The sequence below is a fragment of the Musca vetustissima genome, unplaced genomic scaffold (genome assembly GCF_032173495.1).
Source record: "Musca vetustissima isolate MV318-11 ecotype Yass unplaced genomic scaffold, APGP_CSIRO_Mvet_v1 utg561, whole genome shotgun sequence".
Classification (NCBI taxonomy): domain Eukaryota; kingdom Metazoa; phylum Arthropoda; class Insecta; order Diptera; family Muscidae; genus Musca; species Musca vetustissima.
In genome coordinates, this window is record NW_026886958.1 from 349,254 (window position 1) to 372,144 (window position 22,891).

The following is a 22,891-nucleotide window of genomic DNA, read 5'->3' on the forward strand; positions in this document are numbered from 1 at the left end:
TAAATTATATAATATAATAAAAAACCATAATTTATCACAAATTCATAAAAAAATTTTGTTCAAATTAATTAAATACAAAATTAATAATTATAGGCAAATAAAATGATTATGAAAAACAAAATAAATTTTAAACTGACAAACAAAATGTAAAACTGAATTTTGTTTATTAAAATTTACGTTTTCTGGCTTGTCTTATAATCAAAATTATCAGCCTATAATATGAAAATAAAAAAAGTAATAACATTTTTGTGATATAATCACAATTAGTTTTTTTTAGTACATATGTATATTACTATGTGTCCATCATAAAGAAGAAGAAGAAGAAGAGAAAAAATACACTAAAATTCATTTTAAATAAGAATACACCACATAATTTTTTTCTGTATAGAAAACTTGTTGTTATTTGTTAAGAAAAGATTTCGTTTAGTTGTTGCAACGAAATCTAATGCAATTGTTTCTTGTTTTTTTATTTAAAATTTCTAAATTTTATAATAGTTTTTTACAATTTTTTTGTTTGTTTAGTTTTCAAATCACATTCATACATACATACTTAATGGTGTATAGTAAAATATTATACACTTATACATTTATTAATTAATTAAAAATAAAGTTTAAAAAACGCTCCTTAATATTTATAAAACATTTTCAATATATTTTTTAATATTTGTTATATGGTTTTTTCATATTTTTTTGTGTTGGTTTTCTTGTTGTTGTTGTTGTAATAATCCCAATAATCCTTTTGCTTAACAATTAAAAAAAAAGAAATTATTAAGAAAATAAAAATCCCCTGAATTGTTATTAATATAATAATGATATAGTTAAAAAAATAATAATAAACAAAAAATAATAATAATGTAATCAATAGTAAGTAGACTCATAATGCCCATGAGAGGAGGGAGGATGATGATTAGGATAATGATGTGTTGCAGTATGTAAGCCAAAACAGAAATGCGAATTTCCATGCTTCGGAGAAAGAAGATGCTGATGATGGCGATGTTTCCGTTGATTATTGTGCCTGTGCGGAGGCCAGCTTAAAGTACAAGTGCTTGTCTTAGTAGTTGTAGTATTTTGTGAAAAATGACAATGACGATGAAAATGAGGATGATGTTGTTGTTGCTGTTGTGAGGGAGGATGTATTTGAAACCAATGCGCTGCATAATGTTGCCACAATAAGTTTCAATCTTTTTGCGGTTGTTGTTGCTGGCTGCCTCCTCCATGTGTTGTTGTGCTGGGATGGCCATGGGCATGTGTTGTCTGTGGATTATGTTGCTGCTGCTGCTGATGATGCTGTTGTTGCTGCTGATGATGATGTTGATGCTGGTGATGGTGTTGCACATGGCTGTGGGCCAATGAGCCAGCTGCTGTATGCAGCGAGGCCTGCTGTTGTGGCACTTGATGCAAATGATGACCACCACCAGCACCGGACGCTGAATGGCCAGCGGCGACACTGCCACCACCCATATGTGAGTGATGATGTGTTGGCATGGCATTGCCATTTAGAGGGCTGCCAACACTGCCACCATTCAACAGAACGCTAGCAGCATTGTTGGTGTCATTTTTATTGGCGGCCGCATCCCGGGGCAAGAGATATATGGAGCCATCAGCTGCCTGTTGTAGACTGTATTCTGATGGTGAGCAGGGATTGCCTTCGGGATCCCGTAAATACTGGAAAAATAGAAGAAAAAAATAGCAAATTAATAAAAAAGATTAAAAAAATTTGAAATAAAATATTATTATAAATTATCGAATTGAAAGTACGGGGGCAGTTCAGAAAACAAAAAAATTTAGGATTTTTTTTTTAAACTTCCATCTCTGTTATGAAAACATGTTAAATTTTCTTTCGATCTGGCATCTCCTTCATATAGAAACAGGTGTTCAAAAGACACATCATTCATAGTGGGAGAAATTTCCATACGGGAGGTAGGACCAATTTCTGCTCTTTTCACTTCAATAAAATCAGACATTTTGAAAGGAGACTTTTTGAAATTGACAATTTAATTTAAAAAGGTTAAATAGCTATATTTTATTAAATGAATTCTCTTAAAATGATCAAATATGTCTACATCTCACTGATAATAATTATTCTCACCATGGTTTAATATGGCAGGTGGCTTATACATGAAGTGGTCTGGCGACACATGCAATTTTCTCAATGTAAAGCAAAGTTTTGTAATTTTCAAGGAATTATTATTTAAAAAGAAATTAAAATAAAAAAACAACAAAATATATTCCAACTGTAATTAAAATCAGCAACAAAATTTTGCTTCTCGCTGGGATGCCGTTAAAACGGAGAGAGTTTGGAAAAAAAATTCACAGTGGAAATGTGGCAACCCCATGGCTTAATGTGACATTTTCAAAGTGGCTTATAAAGGGGTCTGGCGACACATGCAATTTTCTCAATATAAACCAAAGTTTTGTAATTTATACAGAATTATTATTTAAAAAGAAATTAAAATAAAAAAAAAACAAAATCTATTCCAACAGTAATTTAAATCAGCAATAAATTGTTGCTCCTCCTTAGGATGCCGGAGAGACTTTTGAAAAATCCTTTCACAGTAATATCTGTAGATATATTTTTCAAAAATGTCTTTTGAAATATTTCTTCCCCTCAGATTTTCCATTTCTAAAATTCATTCGAAAACCCTTGAGGAAAAAACTCTACTTACTTGAAAGATATGCCGATGCAATGCGCTGAACTTATTCGAAACCCTTTTGCGTTCGGCAAACAATCTCTCGCGCTGAGCATTCAATTCGTCCTTGCGACGTCGCACCTGTTTCACTTCATCCTCCAACGACAAAATTTGATCCAATTTACGTTTACGACAATTTTGAGCGGCCACCTTATTCTTACCACGACGTCTAATGTCACGAATCAATGACAGTTGATTTTCACTCAAATCATATTTCGATAGACGTTCATTGAATTCATCCATGGGCAAGTTAATGATATCGCAAACTGGTATAGGAATGTTCATGGCACGGGCACGTTTTTCATCGCGTGTCATATAGGTTTCCTCCTCACCGCCGCTGCCACTGCTACTGTTGTTGTGGCTGCTAGATTTGGCGGATTTGGTGGACGATGATGTGGAGAGTTTCTTGTCACGTTGCTGGGGGCGTGGCAAGGAGCCGGTACCCTGCGGCAGGGTATATGTGTGATTATGCTGTACCAATTCATGGGGAGTGCGTGGTGTACGCAAAGAGAAATCAAGGGAATAGGCTCCTGGGCCATAGGCATGATGGTGATCTTTGCTTAGGGCGGGACCACCCATGGCACCACCATTATCCAAACCATGGCCATTGATGTTCTCATGTAGTCCAGCTACCGGGGGATATGCTTCATATTCATATTTAATGCTATGGGCTGGGCCGCCATGTACAAGGCTGCCAGCAGCTGGACCATTGGCTGCCGAGGTGGCGCCCACATTACCGGCCGAGGGTTGTTCATTTAGGAAACGTTTGCCAAACATGTGATGTTTCTTTTGGGCTACGGGTGGTTGGCGGCTGCCATCATTTAGACGATTATTGGTTGTGGTGTTGTTGTAACTGTAATCATATGGCCCGCCATATTTGCCCTGATGATAGTCCTGGGCCGAATCGCTACCCTCACCCCATTCGCCATCCGAAAGGGATGGTACTCGCTCTGAGCCCATAGAACTAACAGCACTATCACTGGAAGCGTCCAGACGATCTGTGGCACCGGCAACAGCTTGACCCGTGGCACCAGTGGCATTCATTAAATCATTTGTCATAGCGCCGGCGGCGGCGTTGGCGCCACCGTTGGCAGCAGCAGCACTGGCAGCACTCATTGATATACCGCTAGTGGTAGAACCAGCTGTAGAACCTGTACCGCCAGTAATGCCGGCACCACTGGCATGACCAGCGCCAGTGGGTAGACCCAAGACAGAGGAATTATTGCTGGTGCTGTTGTTGACATCGACCATGCGACAGAAGCCTGAAAGGAAGAAGAAAATTAAAATGGAATATTAGTAGGGTTTTTTGTAAATAAAAAAGATGTAAATTTTATGCAAAATTAAATTGAAAAAGGAAAACCAATGAAAGGGAAACTTGGTACTCTGGTACCTTGGTACTTAACAGCCATTCAACTAAAACCCAAAGAAAAAAACATGTCAAGGTAAAGGAAGTTTTCACTACTAACTGACTCAGCACAAATATTCAACATTTCCATTGATTTCAGTTTCTTTTCAAACAAATAAAAAATAAAAAAACAGCAACAAATTACTCGTTTTAGCAAAAGCAAATCATTCGTATATGTTGTTTTGATGATAACGCCGCATTATATACATATAGTTAACAAATATAGTATATATGTATATGTGTATGCACATTGCAGATATGAAATTGTGTATTTTTTTGTGTGTTTTGCAAAAAAGTGGAGGTGAGTAAGTGAATATGAGTACGTGACACTTTTTTTATGGCATATAACCGTTCTTCTGATTCTCCGTAGTTGTTCCCAACACACAATTCATTCAGTTCTTATCGAGTATTTTATTTTAGTGTTGTGTTGTTTTTTTTTATTCTTTTATTTTTATTGTTGTTTAGTGACACAAACAATGGGAAAATTTAAAAGGAGAAACCTATATAAGTTTTAATATCTTTATATTCAATTCCGAAATGACACAGTTATGGAAATTTTTTATAAAAAAAAAATTTTGCCAATTAAAAAAATCATCATTTAACTAAAATCTATTACAATTGACAATTAAATTCGCAAACATTACATACAAACAAACATTACATTATTTTATTAAATGAATTTAAATCATTAACAAAATAAAAAATCGTTTTTATTAAAGCATCACTTTATTTCTTAAATTCTACAAATATGGCAACCCTGTAATCATCATCTGTCTACATCTCACACTGATAATTATTATTCTCACCATGGCTTAATATGACATTTTCACGTGGTTTATACATAAAGGCCTCTGGCGACACATGCAATTTTCTCAATGTAAACCAAAGTTTTGTCATTCTTCAAGAATTATTATTTTAAAAAAAGAAAAACCAAAATATATTCCAACAGTAATTTAAATCAGCAACAACTTGTTGCTCCTTCTTGGGATGCCGCGGTTAAAACAATCAAAAATATCTAAAGTATAACAATATTCACCATATTCTCTTATCTGCGCTCTTTCTCTCGCACACACAAGACTGCATCAGAGTAACACACATATGTGCATACATATTTATTTCATTGAGAGTATTTCATTTGCTTTTTGTCAAAGAACAAGAATGATGACTCAGCATTTTAAAAATAGTAAACAGCGCAAAATATCACAAAAGCAAAAAAAAAAAAAATTAAAAAAAATACACACACACACACAAAAATAATAAAAACAACAATGTGCAATTTGAACCAAATGAGTAAACAGAACGGGCACAGTGTTTCAAAAACTGAAACAAATGAAATATGGAATATAAAATAACTTAAATTAAAGAATAAAAAATATTAATTAATAATTTAGAAATAGATGAGCATAACACATAAATTGAATACGACGGAATTTACATTAGAACTTTTTACCGGGTTAACCTACTTGATGAGGATTTATTTGACACATATACAATGAAATTGACAATTTGAACCTACAGGGTTAACGAAATTTGGTATAATGTAAACGTACTATAAAAAATATTTAAAATATATTTTTTATAAAATAAATAATTTATAGATTAAAAAAATAAAATAATTATAAACTAATAAAATGTGATATACATATCGTCATCATAAATGCAAACGGACGTAACTACAGAAAAATTCGAAATTGAATATTGTTCGTCTAATCAAACTACATGTTCGCACAAAAATTTTGACATCTGACGTCAAAAACAGCGATCTAATTGAAGAAATTCAAACGGACGGATATTAATGTTACTTCTGGGATGTTTGGTATTGAAAATGAGATATATCGGCCAATTATTTACGGTAGCCCCCATATAGCGGTACCCCAAATTTAAGGCTTTCCTTCATTTTTTAAACTAATCGGCTATAATTAGGTATTTTTGTTTCCCACTGCGTGGAAAAGTACCCTGTGCAAAGTTATATCGTTATCGGAGAAATATTTTATGTCTTCAGTGCAACATTTATATAAAATCGGTCGGAACTGTATATGGGAGCTATATCGAAATCTAACCGATTTTCACGAAACTTCACACACATCACTCTAGACTCAATTCAGTACGTTATTTAATGCACCTTTTACGTAAAATCTGACGAAAATATGTGTGGGAGCTATGTCTAAATCTGAATGAATTTTTAATTTATTTTATAATTATTTTTAAAACTTGAAAATTATATTTATTAAATATTTTTTTCATTATTTTATCATTTTAATTATTTTAAAACATAATATTTATATACATATTTATATTTTTTATTATTTTAATTATATTTATTATTTAATTTATTTCATATTTAAATGGTTTTTAATTGCAATTAAATATGAACAAAATATTATTTTTATTTTCTTCATATTTATATTTAATGTTTCATTGTAATACTATTTTAATTTAATAGTGTTTTTAATTTATTTATTCTGTTATTAAATATATTATAAAAATGGTTTATAAAAAACACCTAATTTTATTATTTTTTTTCACATTTTATCACCTTCTAACCACTGTTCATGACTAGATTATTAGTACATTAATATATAGATATTTACGTAGCAACATATATACACATATTTCTTTTTATTTTCTATTTCATTATGAATATTTGTTGCGGTGGGTATTATTAAAATATATATATTTTTTTTGTATTATATACCAGAACACAAGAACCCGATTGCCTAATACTGTCGTATGAACTTTATAGCATTCGCAAAACAATCACATCAAGAGAAGTGAAGACAACAACAACAAGAAGCAAAATAACATTGAAACTGATGACGTTATTGTGCAGAGATGAGTAGTATAAACGAGAGACTGAGCGAGCGAGAGCCAAATAAAAACAACGTGTTGTCAAAGAAAATGCAAAAATAATAATATAAATAAATAAAAAAATTAAAGAAAAAAATGAATTAATACACAATAAGATCGTAAACGAAATGAATGACTCAAGGAATATATTTGTACATTTATACATACATTTCAATGTGGATATATATATATATGTCATTATAATACGTAAATCATTGAATGAGTATAATGTAGAGAACATGAATAACTCTGTATAAGGGAGAGAGAGTGATCATAATTATGGGAACAAAATTTGGCATTCTATTATGGCAAAAAGGCAAATACCGTAAATTACCAAATTAAGTAGTATTAGTACAGATATTTATTTGTTTTTATCATTCTAATAACTAGACTTTGGAATTGAAATAATAAATATACAGAGCAGATAATGCGATAAATTAATGACGACAATTATGCTAACATGATTGGCATTTTTTTATATTTGATTTTAATGTATTTAGGCATGTGGGTTGATTTTCTGGAATGATAAAACATTAGGAGAAAAAAATTCCAATAAGAAAAGAGAATAATAAAATTCTAACAGTTGCAATGTGTCGCTTCAAATATAGACATCTGGCGATACATCGAATTTACTTTCACGTACACAAAAAAACTTAAAATTTTCATAAACTCCTTAATTAAATATGTGTAAACAATACATTATTTTACTGTGCGTTATATATTTCATAAAAATATTTAATTTTTTTGTGACCTACTAATATTAAATTATTTAAATAAATATTTTTTCTGATTTTTTTAATGTTATTTATATTCCGAGCCCTGATAATTAGAAATGCAAAACAAAAATGATTAATAATAAATATGAAAGTAACAAGGTCAATCACTCTCATTGTCTAGCGAGCGAAAAAACGCATATACAAAAAATAACAATAGCACGTTTTCAATAATAGGTATGTCTGTGTACTTTGTTTCTAGGCAATACATATTGAAGAGAGTCGGACATATTTTTACTCAGAAAGACTTTATGGGGGAGAAATTGAACATAGCGGTGGTATTCTACAGTTTTGGGTTATAATTTTTATTTAAAGTAGAAGAAAAATACAAAAAAGAACTTAATATGAAAACCTCTAGGGAATATTTTATGTATAACATACCTAGAGGAGGCCTATTTAAGACACTATAAAAGGTTCTCTATATTTGGAAACCAACAGAAGGCCTACAGGATTTCTTTTACTTTTACAAAAAGATTTACGAGGTATTCTGATATGAGAACAACTAAAGGAAGCCTTCTTCTAGTACAGAAGATCCTTTAAAATTAGAAAATCTACCGAAGGTATTACAAATAATAAAATAAATAACTATAGGAAATAATATAAGACCATACTGATCTCCATATCGACATATTTTTCTCTCGGACGGATCTGTGTTTAAAGAATTTTCAACTTATAAAAGACTAAGATTCTAGGGACAGATTTCATACGGTGATAATGTCCTCTCTCTCTCCACCTCTCTTCGAAATCTATCTTTCCGTAACATTTCTGAGATGAGAACCAAAAATAACGTTTTTGCGTTATGAAAAATATCAGATGTATAACCTAATGGTATATAACCGGTAGATGGCTTACCTACCGGTAGATGGCCTTCCCAAGACCGGTAGATGGTCATTCTTAACTATTAGAAAATCATATAAAAACCCTACAGATCTCCAAATTGAAGTATGTATCTCTCCGACGGATTCGGGCTTAAAGAATTTTAAATCCATTAAAAAGCCAGATTCTAAGGACAGATTTCGCACGGTTCTCTCTCTATCTCTTTAAAATCTCTCTTTCCGTAATAATTCTGAGATAAGAACAAATTGTTTTTGCGTTATGCAAAATAGGTATCAGATGCATAATCTAATGACAAATGGAAATTTTTCTTAAAAAGTTATCAGATAATGAAGTAGGCAATTTTTTTTCAATTCACACTTTTTCATGAAATCACATGTGGCTGGGCCTAACCTGCCGCAAAGTGTTTCCATACACACATATAGTAGTAAACAAACGGGATCGGCAAAAAATATTGGAATTATATTAAAAATATTTATAAAAAATCTTAATAATAGGTCTCACTAATGTCACTTGTTTTTACCCCACTACTGTGTGAGGTGTAAAAAATGCGAAATTAAAAACATTCCCATAAACATTTAATAATTTTATTTTTTTTTTCGTTTTATATTTTTTGTTATTTGTTCAACAACTGAGTTATAGATAACATACACACACTATATGTAGAATATTGTTTTTTATTTCAACTCTTTTATTTTTTTTTGTTATTTATTCAATTTATGATTGTTTTCTTTGCAAAAAACAAACCCCCCTCATACTTAAAGAATTCTCATAGTGTGAACGTCATGCGTTCGTTCTCTTGATCGGCTTTGTTGTGTACTCAGAGAGCCACTAATTGTCTAGTGCGGTTTGTTGTTGTTGGTGTTATTGTGGGGTTTCTCACCTGTTGATTTTTTTCGCACGATTAATTTGATGTGTTGCGTCTCTCTCCCCCTTCTTCTTCTTCCTCCTACAATAGGTGTGTCTGGTTACCCTAAAGTTTGTAACAATTGTTACAAATTGTTACTGGAAGTCGTCTGTTAACCCAAAAGTTCTGCAAAAGAGAGCGGTTGGAGAGAGAAATTTTGACAGTTCTTTCAGTGAGAGTTTGCAAATTCTTGCTGGAAAAATTTCTTCTTGCAATCTCTTGCAACTCTTCTTCTTCTCATACATCGACATTCAATCAGATGTTTTCTATTGTTTGTTTATTTATTTTTGTGCTTTTAGCAAGACTAATTGTTTTTGGAGAAAAACTTTACAAAACGAGAAAAACGTAAGTATTAATATGTAATAGGAAAATAAAAGACTATTTCCAGCATTTTTAGAAAAATGACGGAAGAAGATCAGTGTGTGTGTTAAACTGGTTGTGTTTTCTTTCTTTTAATTCTTTATAATGGCGGACAAATTGGTTTGTTTTGACAAATCAGCTGATTAGTTGCAAGCTTCTGCAGGGATGCCGTCTGTTTACTTTTCGCATTTTTCTTGCAAAAGAGAATAAAACTACCTTACTCTCTCAGAAAGAAGTTACTGGACAATTCCTGCAGGGAAAGTAACCAGACACACCTAATACTTTGACACAACACTCTCACTTGCTCGCAGCTCTTCGATTAAGAAATGATTTATAAATTTGCTTTTTTTCTTTGGTTGCCGGGCTGCCTGCCCTGTTATAATTTATTATTGTTTTTTATTTTTTGTTTATTTTAGCATGTGTTATAGTTGTTGTTGTTATCTGTTTATTTATTATTTTCTGTTTATGACATATCAGTTGTGGTAGCAGCAGCAGCACTGTTCGTATACATAATTGTGAACAATTAACCGTTGGAGAAGAAGAAGAAGATGCAGAGTGTGGGGAGTTGATAATGCAATAATGACACTTGTTGTTTGATTCATAATGAAAGGTAAAACAACGCGCACACACTACAACTTAACCGTTACGCGAATAAAAGGCGGGTAAATGTGACTGCGTCATTGATAAAAACAACTATGCTTTGGAGTTAAGAATAAACACAAACACACACACAATATAGCATAGACAAAAAATGCTTATTTTCTTTGCAAATTAAATATTTGATAATTTGTTTAATAAACAACCGTTATGAGGCGTCCACCGTGTGTGTGTGCTTCTCACTCAAAATTCAAGAAATTAATGAAAAAAAAAAACCGAAAAAATTATATTTTTTTGTTCAGCAAACAACAACCGTGCAAAAAGCTCTACTTATCGTCTCGCTCACATAGTTTTAGTTGTTGTGAATGTTCGATATTCGGTTAGCTAGCTATTGGCGCGGGGGCCCACTGAGTATGAATAGAGAGGACAGACCTCCGCAAAAAATATACTTTTAATTTCATTTGTATTTGATTTGCTTTTTTCAAAAGAATTATTCTTGAGTCATATTTATGTTAGTGTTGTTTTTGTTGACAAGGTAAGCTTTTACTCAAGTGAAAGCTTATTTTGCTGATATTGCAAAAGTTTATCTGTTTTGCGAATTAAATAAAAAAGAGCTTTTATAAAATTTAAGTGATTTTAGAATGTTGGTAGTTGGATCGTTTTTAATTTGAAACTTTATTTAAATCTATACAGAGGAAGTTAAAAAAGATTGGGCGCCAAAATAGAAAAAAATTGGATTTTTTTAATTTCAATTTTTAACAGAAATAGTTACCTGAATTTGGAATCAGTGTTATTAGTATAACAAATACAAAGCTGTATGTAATTTTAGTCAAGAAAACCCATAGCCTAATTGGTTTCTAATAATGAAAAACTTAGCTGAATTAAGAACAAAATTAACTAAATTGAATTTTATGTAGTTTTTCATAAATATTAAAGAAGCTGAATATGCGTTTTGTTTGGAAAATGTTAGCTGAATTTATTTTTTTTTTTCAGCTGAATTGAATTTTTGATTTTTTTTTTTACAGAAATAGTTAGCTGAATTGGAATTAGTGTTATTAACATAACAAATACTAAGCTGAATGTAATTTTAGTCAAGAAAAAACGTAGCTGAATTGGTTTTTAATAATGAAGAACATAGCTGAATTAAGAAAAATATCAACAAAATTGAATTTTATGTAGGTTTTTATAAATATTAAAGATGCTGAATTCGTGTTTTGTTTAGAAAATGTTAGCTGAATTTTTTTTCAGCTGAATTGCATTATTGATTTTTTAAAGAAATACATAGCTGAATTGGGAATCAGTGTTATTAACACTGAATGTACTACGCTGAATGTAATTTTAGTCAAAAAAAAAAAAAAAACATAGCTGAATGGGATTTTAATAATGTGGAACATAGCTGAATTGGGCTTTAAAAATGAAAAACTTAGCTGAATTGAGAAATTTTTATAAAGTTTTCATAAATATTAAAGAAGCTGAATAAGCGTTTCGATTGGAAAATATTTGCTGAATTTATTTTTTTCAGCTGAATTGATTTTTTTTATTAAGATTTTATACCAATTATTTTTCCATCAAATCTGCTGAATTTAGTAATGTGAAGAAAACTGTTGCTGAATTACGTTTTGACGTATAAATCAATGTTGAATTTAGTTTTATAAAGAAAAAGTGAGCTGAATTAGTTTATAATGGGTACAAATCTTAGCTGAATTGAGAAAAACCGGAACAATATTGAATATTTTGAAAAACAAGTGTAGCTGAATTTTCCAAAAATTAATTTGGGTAATAAAAACTCAGCTAGAATACTTTGCTGAATTACAAATTATGGCGAAATAAAATGCAATTCTATTAAAACATTTAGCTGAATGCAATTTTTACACATTGAATTTCAATTTTTCCATTGAAAAAAGTTTGCTGAATTATATATTTTCATAAAAAAAATCATTTTTTCAGCTGAATTGAGAAAAAAATCAACAAAATTGATTTTTATAAAGTTTTCATAAATATTAAAGAAGCTGAATAAGCGTTTCGATTGGAAAATATTAGCTGAATTGAGAAAAAAACAACAAAATTGAATTTTAGATACGTTTTTATAAATAATAAAGAAGCTGGCTACGCGTTTTGTTTAGAAAATGTTTGGGAATCAGTGTTATTAATATAACAAGTACTACGCTGAATGTAATTTTAGTCAAAAAAAAAAAAAAAAAAAAACATAGCTGAATGGGATTTTAATAATGTGGAACATAGCTGAATTGGGCTTTAAAAATGAAAAACTTAGCTGAATTGAGAAATGTTTATAAAGTTTTCATAAATATTAAAGAAGCTGTATAAGCGTTTCGATTGGAAAATATTAGCTGAATTTATTTTTTTTCAGCTGAATTGATTTCTTTTAATAAAAAAGTTAGCTGAATTAAGATTTTATACCAATTATTTTTCTATCAAATCTGCTGAATTTAGTAATGCGAAGAAAACTGTTGCTGAATTACTTTTTGGTGTATAAATCCCAGCTGAATTTAGTTTTATAAAGAAAAAGTGAGCTGAATTAGTTTATAATGGGTACAAATCTTAGCTGAATTGAGAAAAAACGGAACAATATTGAATATTTTGAAAAACAAGTGTAGCTGAATTTTCCCAAAAATTAATTTGGGTAATAAAAACTCAGCAAGAATACTTTGCTGAATTACAAATTATGGCGAAATAAAATGCAATTCTATTAAAATATTTAGCTCAATACAGATTTTCAACCTTAAATGTTAGCTGAATTTGCATTTCTCAGCGGAAAATATATCAATTTTAATTTTTCTATTGAAAAAAAAGTTTGTTGAATTATCTTTTTTTCATAATAAATATAAGGGAAAACCACTAAATTATTTTTTCCTTAAGTTTTTTTTTTTTTGTAACAAAAATAAATCTTCTACTTACTGTCATTAACATTCATGTCCATTAGGTGTAAATCTTCATCATTCAATATCGAGTTGATAAATCCATCTGTGGTGTGATTCATATCTGAAGAGGCATTCTAAAAAGTTAAAAAACAAAAAATATTAAAAATTTCAAAATTTCGAAAAAAAATATTTAAAAAACAACTTACCGAATAATACATCATATCATGTTCCATTTTGTAGGCACCACCCACAGCACCGGCCCCAACCCCAGTGACATCGGAATCATGTGTAGAATTGGTCAAATGCATACTGGACGATACTGCAGAACCCAAATTGTGGCCATAATGAGGCTGTGTTGAGCACAAATCACCCAACGAGGCGTTGGGATGCAACATTGCAGCATGATGATGATGGTGGGGATGTGGCGGTGGTGGTGGATATTGAGCATGTTGTGGTCCACTTTGATATGTATACGGATGGGTAGGGTAGTGCGGATAGGGTGACATTTCGGAGACACCACCAACAACACCCATGCTTGGGATGGGATTGAATAGACTGGCAATGTCTTGCAGACGTTGTTCCATTGAGACACCACGGCTAAGGGGCATGCGACCCTGAAAAGAGAAACAAAACATTTGAGTATTAAGATATTGTATTTTTTCAGAAAAATATTAAATTGCAGACATTTCTACAAGGTGTGGGTGATGAATGTGCCCCCAACCTCCTCTCACTGTTCCCATGAAAAAATCAAGAATATCTTCATCAATAATCACAATAACAGCAACATTTTCAAAATACAACATTGTTTTCTTTTTTTCTTTGGTCCATTACTGTAAATAACTAATCGATCATTTATGTTTGCCACTCAACTCTCCTCTCAATGTCTCCCACTCTCTGCCTTACTCTCACGTTGTGTAAGGCTGAAGGTGGTTAGACAAACAATAAAAAATTCAAATAAAGCATAACCGAAAGAAATCCCTCGTTTGTTTTGGAACAGTCAACAAACCACGAAGCATAACCACGACCAAACAGACAGACAATGAAAAAAAAAACAAACAAACAGAAATGCCAATTGAAATGAAGAACGTGAGCATGCGTATGAGAAAGGGCTATGAGCATTGACAGCTTCCTGAAGACCAAACAATACAAGCAAACGTTATACCAAGAAAGGTATTTATTAACGAGGTGGGTTCAAAAATAGGGGGAAAACAAAGGCAAAAAATTGATTATTTTGAAGGAAAATTTTGCTGAATTTTGATTTTTTATTACAAATATTACAACTATAATTATTTGTTCAACTCAAAAACCTTGCTGAATTTTATTAAAAAAAAAAACTAGAACTAATTTTCACATACAGTAAATTTGATAATTTGATTATTGTTTGCCGAAAAATTTCGCTGAATAGCATTTGTATACAAAATATCTCAGCTAAAGGTTTATAAGAAGGCAAAACATCGCTTAAAACTTTGCTGACTTAAGTTTTTGTCAATAAAAACTTAGCTGAATTGAGATACAAATAGTAAAAATTAGCTGAATTATATTTTAGAAATATTAAATAAATTTTTTCATACAAAAAATACAAAAATCGATTGCTGAATTGTCTACTTTTATAGAAAAACTTAGCTGAATTACGATTTTAAGCAAATATAAATGTTGTCAAATATAAATGTTTGCTAAATTTCGATTTTGCGAAGAAAATGTTAGCTGAATTGTGTTATATGTAGAAAAATTGACTAAATTTTATAGAAAAACTAACCTGAATTACAATGCTATACAATCTAAAATTATATTCTCAAATACAAATATTTGCTGAATTTCGATTTTGCGAAGAAAATGTTAGCTGAATTGTGTTATATGTAGGAAAAATTGACTGAGTTATGTTGTAGAAATATAAAATTACGTTTTCCACACAAAAACAGGTTACTGAATTGTCAATTTGTATAGAAAAACTTAGCTGAATTACAATTTTATACAAAAAGTTTTAAAATTATATTGTCAAATATAAATATATGCTGAATTTAATTTTTGTCAAGAAAATGTTAGCTGAATTGTGTTATATGTAGATAAAATTAGCTAAATTCTATTTTAGAAATACTAAAATACATTTTCCATAGAGAAATAGTTTGCTGAATTGTCAATTTTTTTATAGAAAACCTAAGCTGAATTAGAATTTTACACAAAATAAGTGGGCAAATAAAAAAATAGCTATTTTCATTAACAAAAGTTAGCTGAATTAAAGATTCCATAATAAAATTTTAGCTGAATTGTGATTTTCGTTACAAAATGTTAGCTGAAATGTGTATTTCTCCAGATATATTAAGCTGAATTGTGGGTTTCTTTACAAACATTGAGTTATGTATAAAAAAGTAGCTGTTTCCATCACAAAAAGTTAGCTGAATTAAAGATTCCATTATAATATGTTAGCTGAATTGTGATTTTCGCTACAAAATATTAGCTGAAATGTGTATATATCTAGAAATAGTTAGCTGAATGTTGGTTTTATTTCTCAAAGTCTGCTAAATTGATATTTTCATTAGAAAAGATTAGCTGAATTGTGAATTTCATTGCAAAATGCTAGCTGTATTGAGATTTTCATTATAAGTTAACTGAATTGATGTATTTTCAACATGTTTGTATATTTCTTAACACAAAATTTAGCTGAATTGTGGTTTTTATCACAAAAAGTTAGCTGAATTGATGTAATACAAAACGTTATATGAATTATAGTTTTCTCAATAAAAAGTCAGCTGAATTGTTGTTTGCATTATAAAACATGGCAAAATTTTTGGTTTTGTTACGAAAAGTTAGCTGAATTAATGTTTCCAATAAAAAATGTTAGCTGAATTATGGTTTTCATAAATAAGAGTTAACAGAATTGATGTTTTCTTTGCCAATCGCCAGCTGAATTGATGGCTTCGTTGCAAAAAGTTAGCTGAATTGTTGTTCTTATAACGAAAAGGAAGCTAGTTATATAAGTCTTAACAAAAAGTTAGCTGAATTGTGAATAAATTATAAATGTCGTTAAAAATGTTAGCTGAATTGTGGTTTTTATTACAAGCAGTTAGCTGAATTTATATATTTATTAAAAAAGTAAGCTAAATTGACGTATTAATTGCAAAAATATAGCAGAATTATAGTTTTCTTCATAAAAAAGTTAGCTGAATTGCTGTGTTCATTAATAAAATCTGATAACATCGTGTTTTTCATTACAAAAAGTTAGCTGAATTCTATAATTTATAACATAAACTAGCTGAATTGTAGTTTTCATTATAAAAAGTCAAAAAAAAATCTTTCTTTAAAAAATAAATAGTATTTATAACTACAAACATGTAGCTGAATTTAAATTTTCATAAAAATAATTTAGCTGAATTGATGTTTTTATAATAATAAAGTAGCTGAATTGATGTTTTTGTAATAAAAATGAAGCTTAATTGCAGTTTTAATAGCTGAATTATTATTTTCAATGCGAAAACTTAGCTGAATTTTATTATCTTGCAGGAAAAATGACAGTTTAATTGTTTTTTACAAATAGATACTCCCATAGGATACATTTTTGTCGATTTATTATTCTTTTTTTTTCAGATTGAACATTTCGATCCGACCCTCGTTAAACAACAATTACTCTTCGCATAAACCAAAACACACAACATCCATCGATTACTCAAAAACCAGAAAATTTGAAATCCCGCCACATCGAAAAAAAAATCGATGAAGGCAACATTTATGGAGTTAGAATGGGAGAAGACAAAGATTAAGAAATAAAAAAAACGTGAAGAATGCATCAAACAAATCTGACTGATTGCTGTGGTGGCTGGTCAAACTTGCACACACACACACACACACACATACACTGTTGCTCTTTAACATTTTCTTTTACAAGTCAACGATTATGATCACGACGCTGGTGAAGACGACGCCAACCGACCAAAATGTAAATCTTCAACGTTAAACGGACTAAAAAGGAGAAGAACTGTTAGCAAACGGAAGATCGATCGAAATTAAATTGAAATAAATTCCAATTCGTTCACAAAATTATTGACAAGTGTTCACAGTATGTGTTTTTTAGTGAATGAATCGAACACTCCGTCTGATTCGAATCAAGGTGTTTGATGATGGTAGATTGTGTGGGGATTTGGATTTTTGATATGTTTAATAAAAAAAACCAAATACCTTGGCGGCTATTTGGCAGCCGTGTTAAATATGCTGTTTGCCAGAAATGGATTAAGAAATATTGAAATTGTGAAGATGGAAATGGCATGCACCATATGGTGCTGCTGCTAAATGTAATGCATTTTAAAATCATTGAATGAGGCTGCTTGTCTGTCCGTCTGTCTACAAACACCAGACACTGTCGAAATAAAAACTGATCGTGCCGATTTTGATCGACAGGTTAGATTTGGTATCTTACTCTTCACAGAGATTGGGGGAAAATAAATGTTAAAATATTTTTTTTTTTTTTCAATTGATATGTTGTTAGTTGTTGTTTTTTTTTTGGTTAAGTTAAAATGTATGTTTAACCCGTTTCCCCCTCTATTGCACCCAAGGGAATGTTATTCCCGTTGGTGTTTATTTGTTTGCTGGCGTTGGTTTGTTTCGTAAATATTAAAATAAGTGTGGGAAAAATTTATTTTTTAAATATAGAATTTAAATAAATTGTGGGTGCACAAATAAATTAATTTTGAATACAGTTTTTTTATATTTTTAAAATGTTAAAAAAATAAATAAATTTATTTAAAAAAATTAATATCTACAAAGATAAAAAAATACAAAATTTGAAAATGCAAAAAAAAAAAAAATATTTAAAATTTTTTTACAAAAAATAAAAATTAAAAAAATCCACAAAAATATTACATATATTTATAAAATAATAACATTTATAAATTTATTTAAAAAATTAATATCTACAAAAATTAAAAAAATAAAATGAAATTAAAAATGTAAAAAAAATTAAAAAAAAACATTTTTTATAATAATTCAAAAAACTTTTATAAAAAAATTCAAAAAATTTTTATAAAAAAAAGTAAAAAAAATCCACAGTTATTAAATTAAAAAAAAAAAAATAGAAAAAATTTAGAGAACATTTAAAAAATCACAATGTTTTAAACTTATTTAAATAAAAACGACCCGTCGGAAGAAAATTGAAAAGGGAAAAGTCGGGTATTTAATTCTTTTTCTTCATAAAATCACGTTTAAAAAATGTTTTATAAAAAAATCTATGTTTATATTTGATTTTTTTAAACCGCTAACAGTCACTTTTCTCCCGCATTTAACAACTGAAATCGAGTTCAAGGGAATTCGCCCTCCTCACATGGTCGCGATCACATGAGTAAATATATTTTCATTTTTTAAACTTCTTTGTGTTCTACAATTAATTATATTCCATATTAAATAAATGCGATAATTTTTCATAATTGGAATTTTTTGCATATAAAATTCAAAAATAAACAAAAATTTCAATAATTACCTTGAAATTAACTTAATAACTATAATATTGCACTTTGTGTAATAATTAAAAATTTATTTTTTTTTTAGAAAAAATAAAACACAGCCAAATAAATTTTTTGGGAGGATAAATTTCCAGGAATATCACAGATAATTTTTGTTTTTGTTTTTTTTGTAAAGATTGTTTTTTTTTTGAACTTTTGCAGATCAAAAGCTGACAGGTTATTATTATTTGATTTTTTTCTTGATTCTGTTTTGCAATCCAATTCAAAATTTTTGTGTGCAAATAATAAAAAAATGCACAACCACTTAAGTTTATTGATCACAATTTTTTGTGTGGCACTTGTTGTTGCTGCTTCGTTTTTTTGTTGTGTCCGTTGACGACGAAAGAACTTGGACAAGTCATTCAAATTAAAAAGCGTTGTTGTTTAATTCACTTGGCGTTTCAAAAATCCATAATTTAAAGGCGCGGAATGTTCTTTTTTGTTGTGTAACTTCTCAAATAATCTTCGATGAATGAACGATTTTTGACAGTTGAATTTTGGTTTCAATATTTATTTATATTTTGTGCATTTCTTATTTCTTTATTAATTTTTTCTTTTTCAATCTCTCTTTTTTTCCAAGATCAACTTAGAACGCGCGCGCAATCGTTTAACATTTAGTGAAATGTTTGCCACTACTACTACTCTTTCGTTCAAGACGAGCTTGTCTGACTGACTGACCGAACGTGTTTGACAAATTGCTGACACCCGGGCATGTGATTCTGAGAGTTAAGGAGTGATGACGAGAAGGCGACAAAACATTATTTACAACAAAACAATAACAACAACGGTAGTAGCAGCCAGCAATGAAACATGAAGGGAGACATGTTTTATTTTCTGTGTATATAATTGTAGGGGTGTGTGTGCAACCAAAAGAAAAAAAACAACAACAACACGCAAATAGTAAATAACACTTGCACGCACACACACACACCCATACATAGAGCTGGCACTATTGCACATGATGCTGTTGCTTCTGTTGTTGCTCTCATCACACCTTGGCATCACTCACTCATCTACACACTCTCTCTCAATCTCACTGAAAACAAAACAATAATAACAATCATTAAGAGCAGCCACGTTTGTGTGCTAAGTCTTTTGTTTTCGTTAGGGGAATCAAACGAACAACTTCCTCTAGAAAGACGATGCTGTTGTCGTTGTTGTTGTTATTATTGTTCTTGAATTGTTATTATTTTTAGAAAATCTAGGTGCATATATGTGTGTGCGTGGCTGTGAAATACATTGGTATTGGTTAAGTAAATAAATAAAACAGGTAAGAATTAATGATCTTCTTCTTTAAGAAAAAAAAAACAAAACATTTTTGTTCTCTTCAAGAAGGTGATGGTGATGTTTTCTTTCATAACAATCTTCATACAAAGTAAAATAAAATATTTTCTTGAGACTATTTTTTTGTTGTTGCTGTAGTCCAACAATAACCACAAATTGAACAAATAAGAAATTATGAAAAATAAATATTTTCTTTAATGTAGTGTGGGAAGAGAGAGAGAGGGGGAGAGGGGGATTTAATAAAAAAACTTGATCTTCTCTTTAAAATTTGTTGCATACACACATATATACTCATGTATGTACTTGTGTATAAATACATTTTATTGTGGTATACTGTTGTTGTTGTTTTCATCATCAACGTTAGAATAACATAACTATTGGTCATCTACAGATCACCTGTGTTATGTTGTTATGCTCTGGATATTGGAGGAGAAAAATAAAATAAACACAACATTTATTTGTCCAATGTCCAAGTTTTGTCAACTCAAAGTAGTAGTAATAACAACAACAAAATGATCCGTTACAAAATTGTAGTCACCAATTTTACTGTTACATAATCGAAGTAAGTTATGAAGGGGGCATGGAAGTGTGTATATTAAAACATGTCATGAAATAGTTTGAAAATATAAAAAAATATTATCTTTAAAAGGTTGAAATATGTAAAATGGATGGAAAAATTAATATTTATTGGAATACATTTTGAAAATTTATAAATTGCATATAAAGCGGATTTTGTATCCTACTTGGTCCAGACTATGCAAATAACATTTGTTTAGCAGATCTAGAACAGATTTTACAACACTAAAAATCTAAATTTGGTTAAAATTTTACACATTTTAATATTAGGACAGTTTGGATATGGCACACAAAATGAATTGTTGAGAGAAATTATCATTTTTCGGGGAGCCTCAAATCCTTCTCCAAAGCTAAATACCGATTTTTTTTCGAACTCAATGTCATATAACCTTCCACTCATGTTTAAACATAATTTTATAATTTCCAATTATCCAAAGTTCCTATATTTAGAGAGAGAGACCGATATAGCTGCTATATGTAATGGAAAAAATTACAACAATGTTGACAACAATGACCGACCGTCCGACATTTAGTGAAATTGAACTTGTTTTCACGATTCAACTGTGTTAAGCCTAAACAGCCTTCAATGCGACTCGAACAGTTGTAACTGAAAATTATATCGAATGCGTGTATATTTGAAACAATACCAAAAACGGGGCTTGTGTAATAAATTATATATTAAAGTTACATACATACAAACACATATGTATGATGGATAATAATTATAGTTTAGGGAGTATCTTGAACTTCGAATGTGATCACGTTAGGAAAAAAATAAAACAATGACATATTTTTTCCAACTAGGGTTTCAGTTTTCAATTAATAAAAAATGAGAGAGTGAGAGACAGTGTCAATAACTTGTTTAGTATTAATGGACAAACTGAAGATTCTCCAAGAAGACTGAAAAATTTGATTATTTATTATATTATATTTTGTCTTTGAGGCCAGTTTTATAAAGTCCTCCTGTATTTAATTTTCGGATCTATTATAAAAATCAATATGAGGTATTGTGGGTACATTAAAAAAATTATTAACCTATTGAAAATCCGACGAGAAAATATCTCAATTAAAGGTGTTATTGGAGTCAGGTAATTTTACTGTCCATGTCTAATGAACATTTTAAGTGCAACGTCTAAATCAAATCGGGAATTCATACAAATTCCGTTTGGGATTTGTAGCAAAAGTCTAAATCTTATGTAACTTTGAAATTTTAAAAATAAAATTAAAGTACCCCTTTTTGAGGGAGAAGTTGGCGGATATTGTCCATCGTCGAATTTAACGCAGGTTTGATAAAAATATTACGATGTGTAAAATTTGGATCAACTCGGATACCCCATATGCTTCATCAAAATTTACAATTTGTGAAGATTTACAGTTGAATTGCACATATTATCATATACTATAAGGAGCGAATAGATAATCTTTATCTTCGAACTTGATTTAATTTGAACATTATCATGTGGTATAACCGGTTTAAGGAATGCTGAGAAGATGTCAAAGACGAGGCTCGTTTTGGTCGCTCGATCATTTCTATATTTTGAATAATTGTCCAATCACTATCAAAGATATTCCTGATGACATTCGTATATCGTTCGGTCCATGGCATTAGGGTATGAAACGCGGGACAGCGAAGAATGTTCCAAAATTGCTTTTTATTTTTCTAAATCTGATCCAATTTCAACAAGACTTTACATGCATAAAACTGGACCTGTGCAAAATTTTGTCTCCATCGGACAAACCTTGGGAGTTTGGTGTACCAATTACTTAATATCGGAAGAAACTATATATGGAAACTATATTTAAATCTGAAACGATTTTAATAAAATTTCACATTCCTCATTCTGGACCTAATTTTCTAATTCTGAGCTAATTGACTTAATTCAGTACGCTACGCAAAAATTTTGTCCCAATCGAACAAACCTTGGGAGTTTGGTGTACCATTTACATAAAATCGGACGAAGCTATATATGCGAGCTATATCTAAATATGAACCAATTTCAATGAAACTTAACACACTATATCTTAGTCTCAGTTCCATACGTTATGCCAAATTTCATGTCAATCGAACCAATATTGGGAGCTATATATAAATCTGAATCGATTTCAAAAAAATTTCACATACATCAAAGTGGGCCTATTTCAGTAAGTTTTTCAAAATGTTGTCTCAATCGGGCAAATATTGGGAGTTTGGTGCATTAGTTAGATAAAATCGGACGAAAATATATATGGGAACTTTATCTAAATTTGAACCGA

At 30.2% G+C, this 22,891-nt stretch overlaps 1 protein-coding gene across 1 annotated transcript in view; it reads right to left on the minus strand.

Annotated features, from left to right (window-relative positions):
• Positions 1 to 1,176: 1,176 nt before the first annotated feature.
• LOC133334454 (segmentation protein cap'n'collar) overlaps positions 1,177 to 22,891 on the minus strand; it is a 138,828-nt gene continuing 117,113 nt past the window's right edge. Inside the window, exons 6-10 of the mRNA XM_061542750.1 lie at positions 13,499 to 13,906; positions 13,330 to 13,426; positions 2,667 to 3,952; positions 1,336 to 1,665; positions 1,177 to 1,278 (exon numbers count right to left, since the gene is read on the minus strand). Coding sequence (XP_061398734.1) covers positions 1,177 to 1,278; positions 1,336 to 1,665; positions 2,667 to 3,952; positions 13,330 to 13,426; positions 13,499 to 13,906 — 2,223 coding nt within the window. The remainder of the gene's footprint in view (positions 1,279 to 1,335; positions 1,666 to 2,666; positions 3,953 to 13,329; positions 13,427 to 13,498; positions 13,907 to 22,891) is intronic.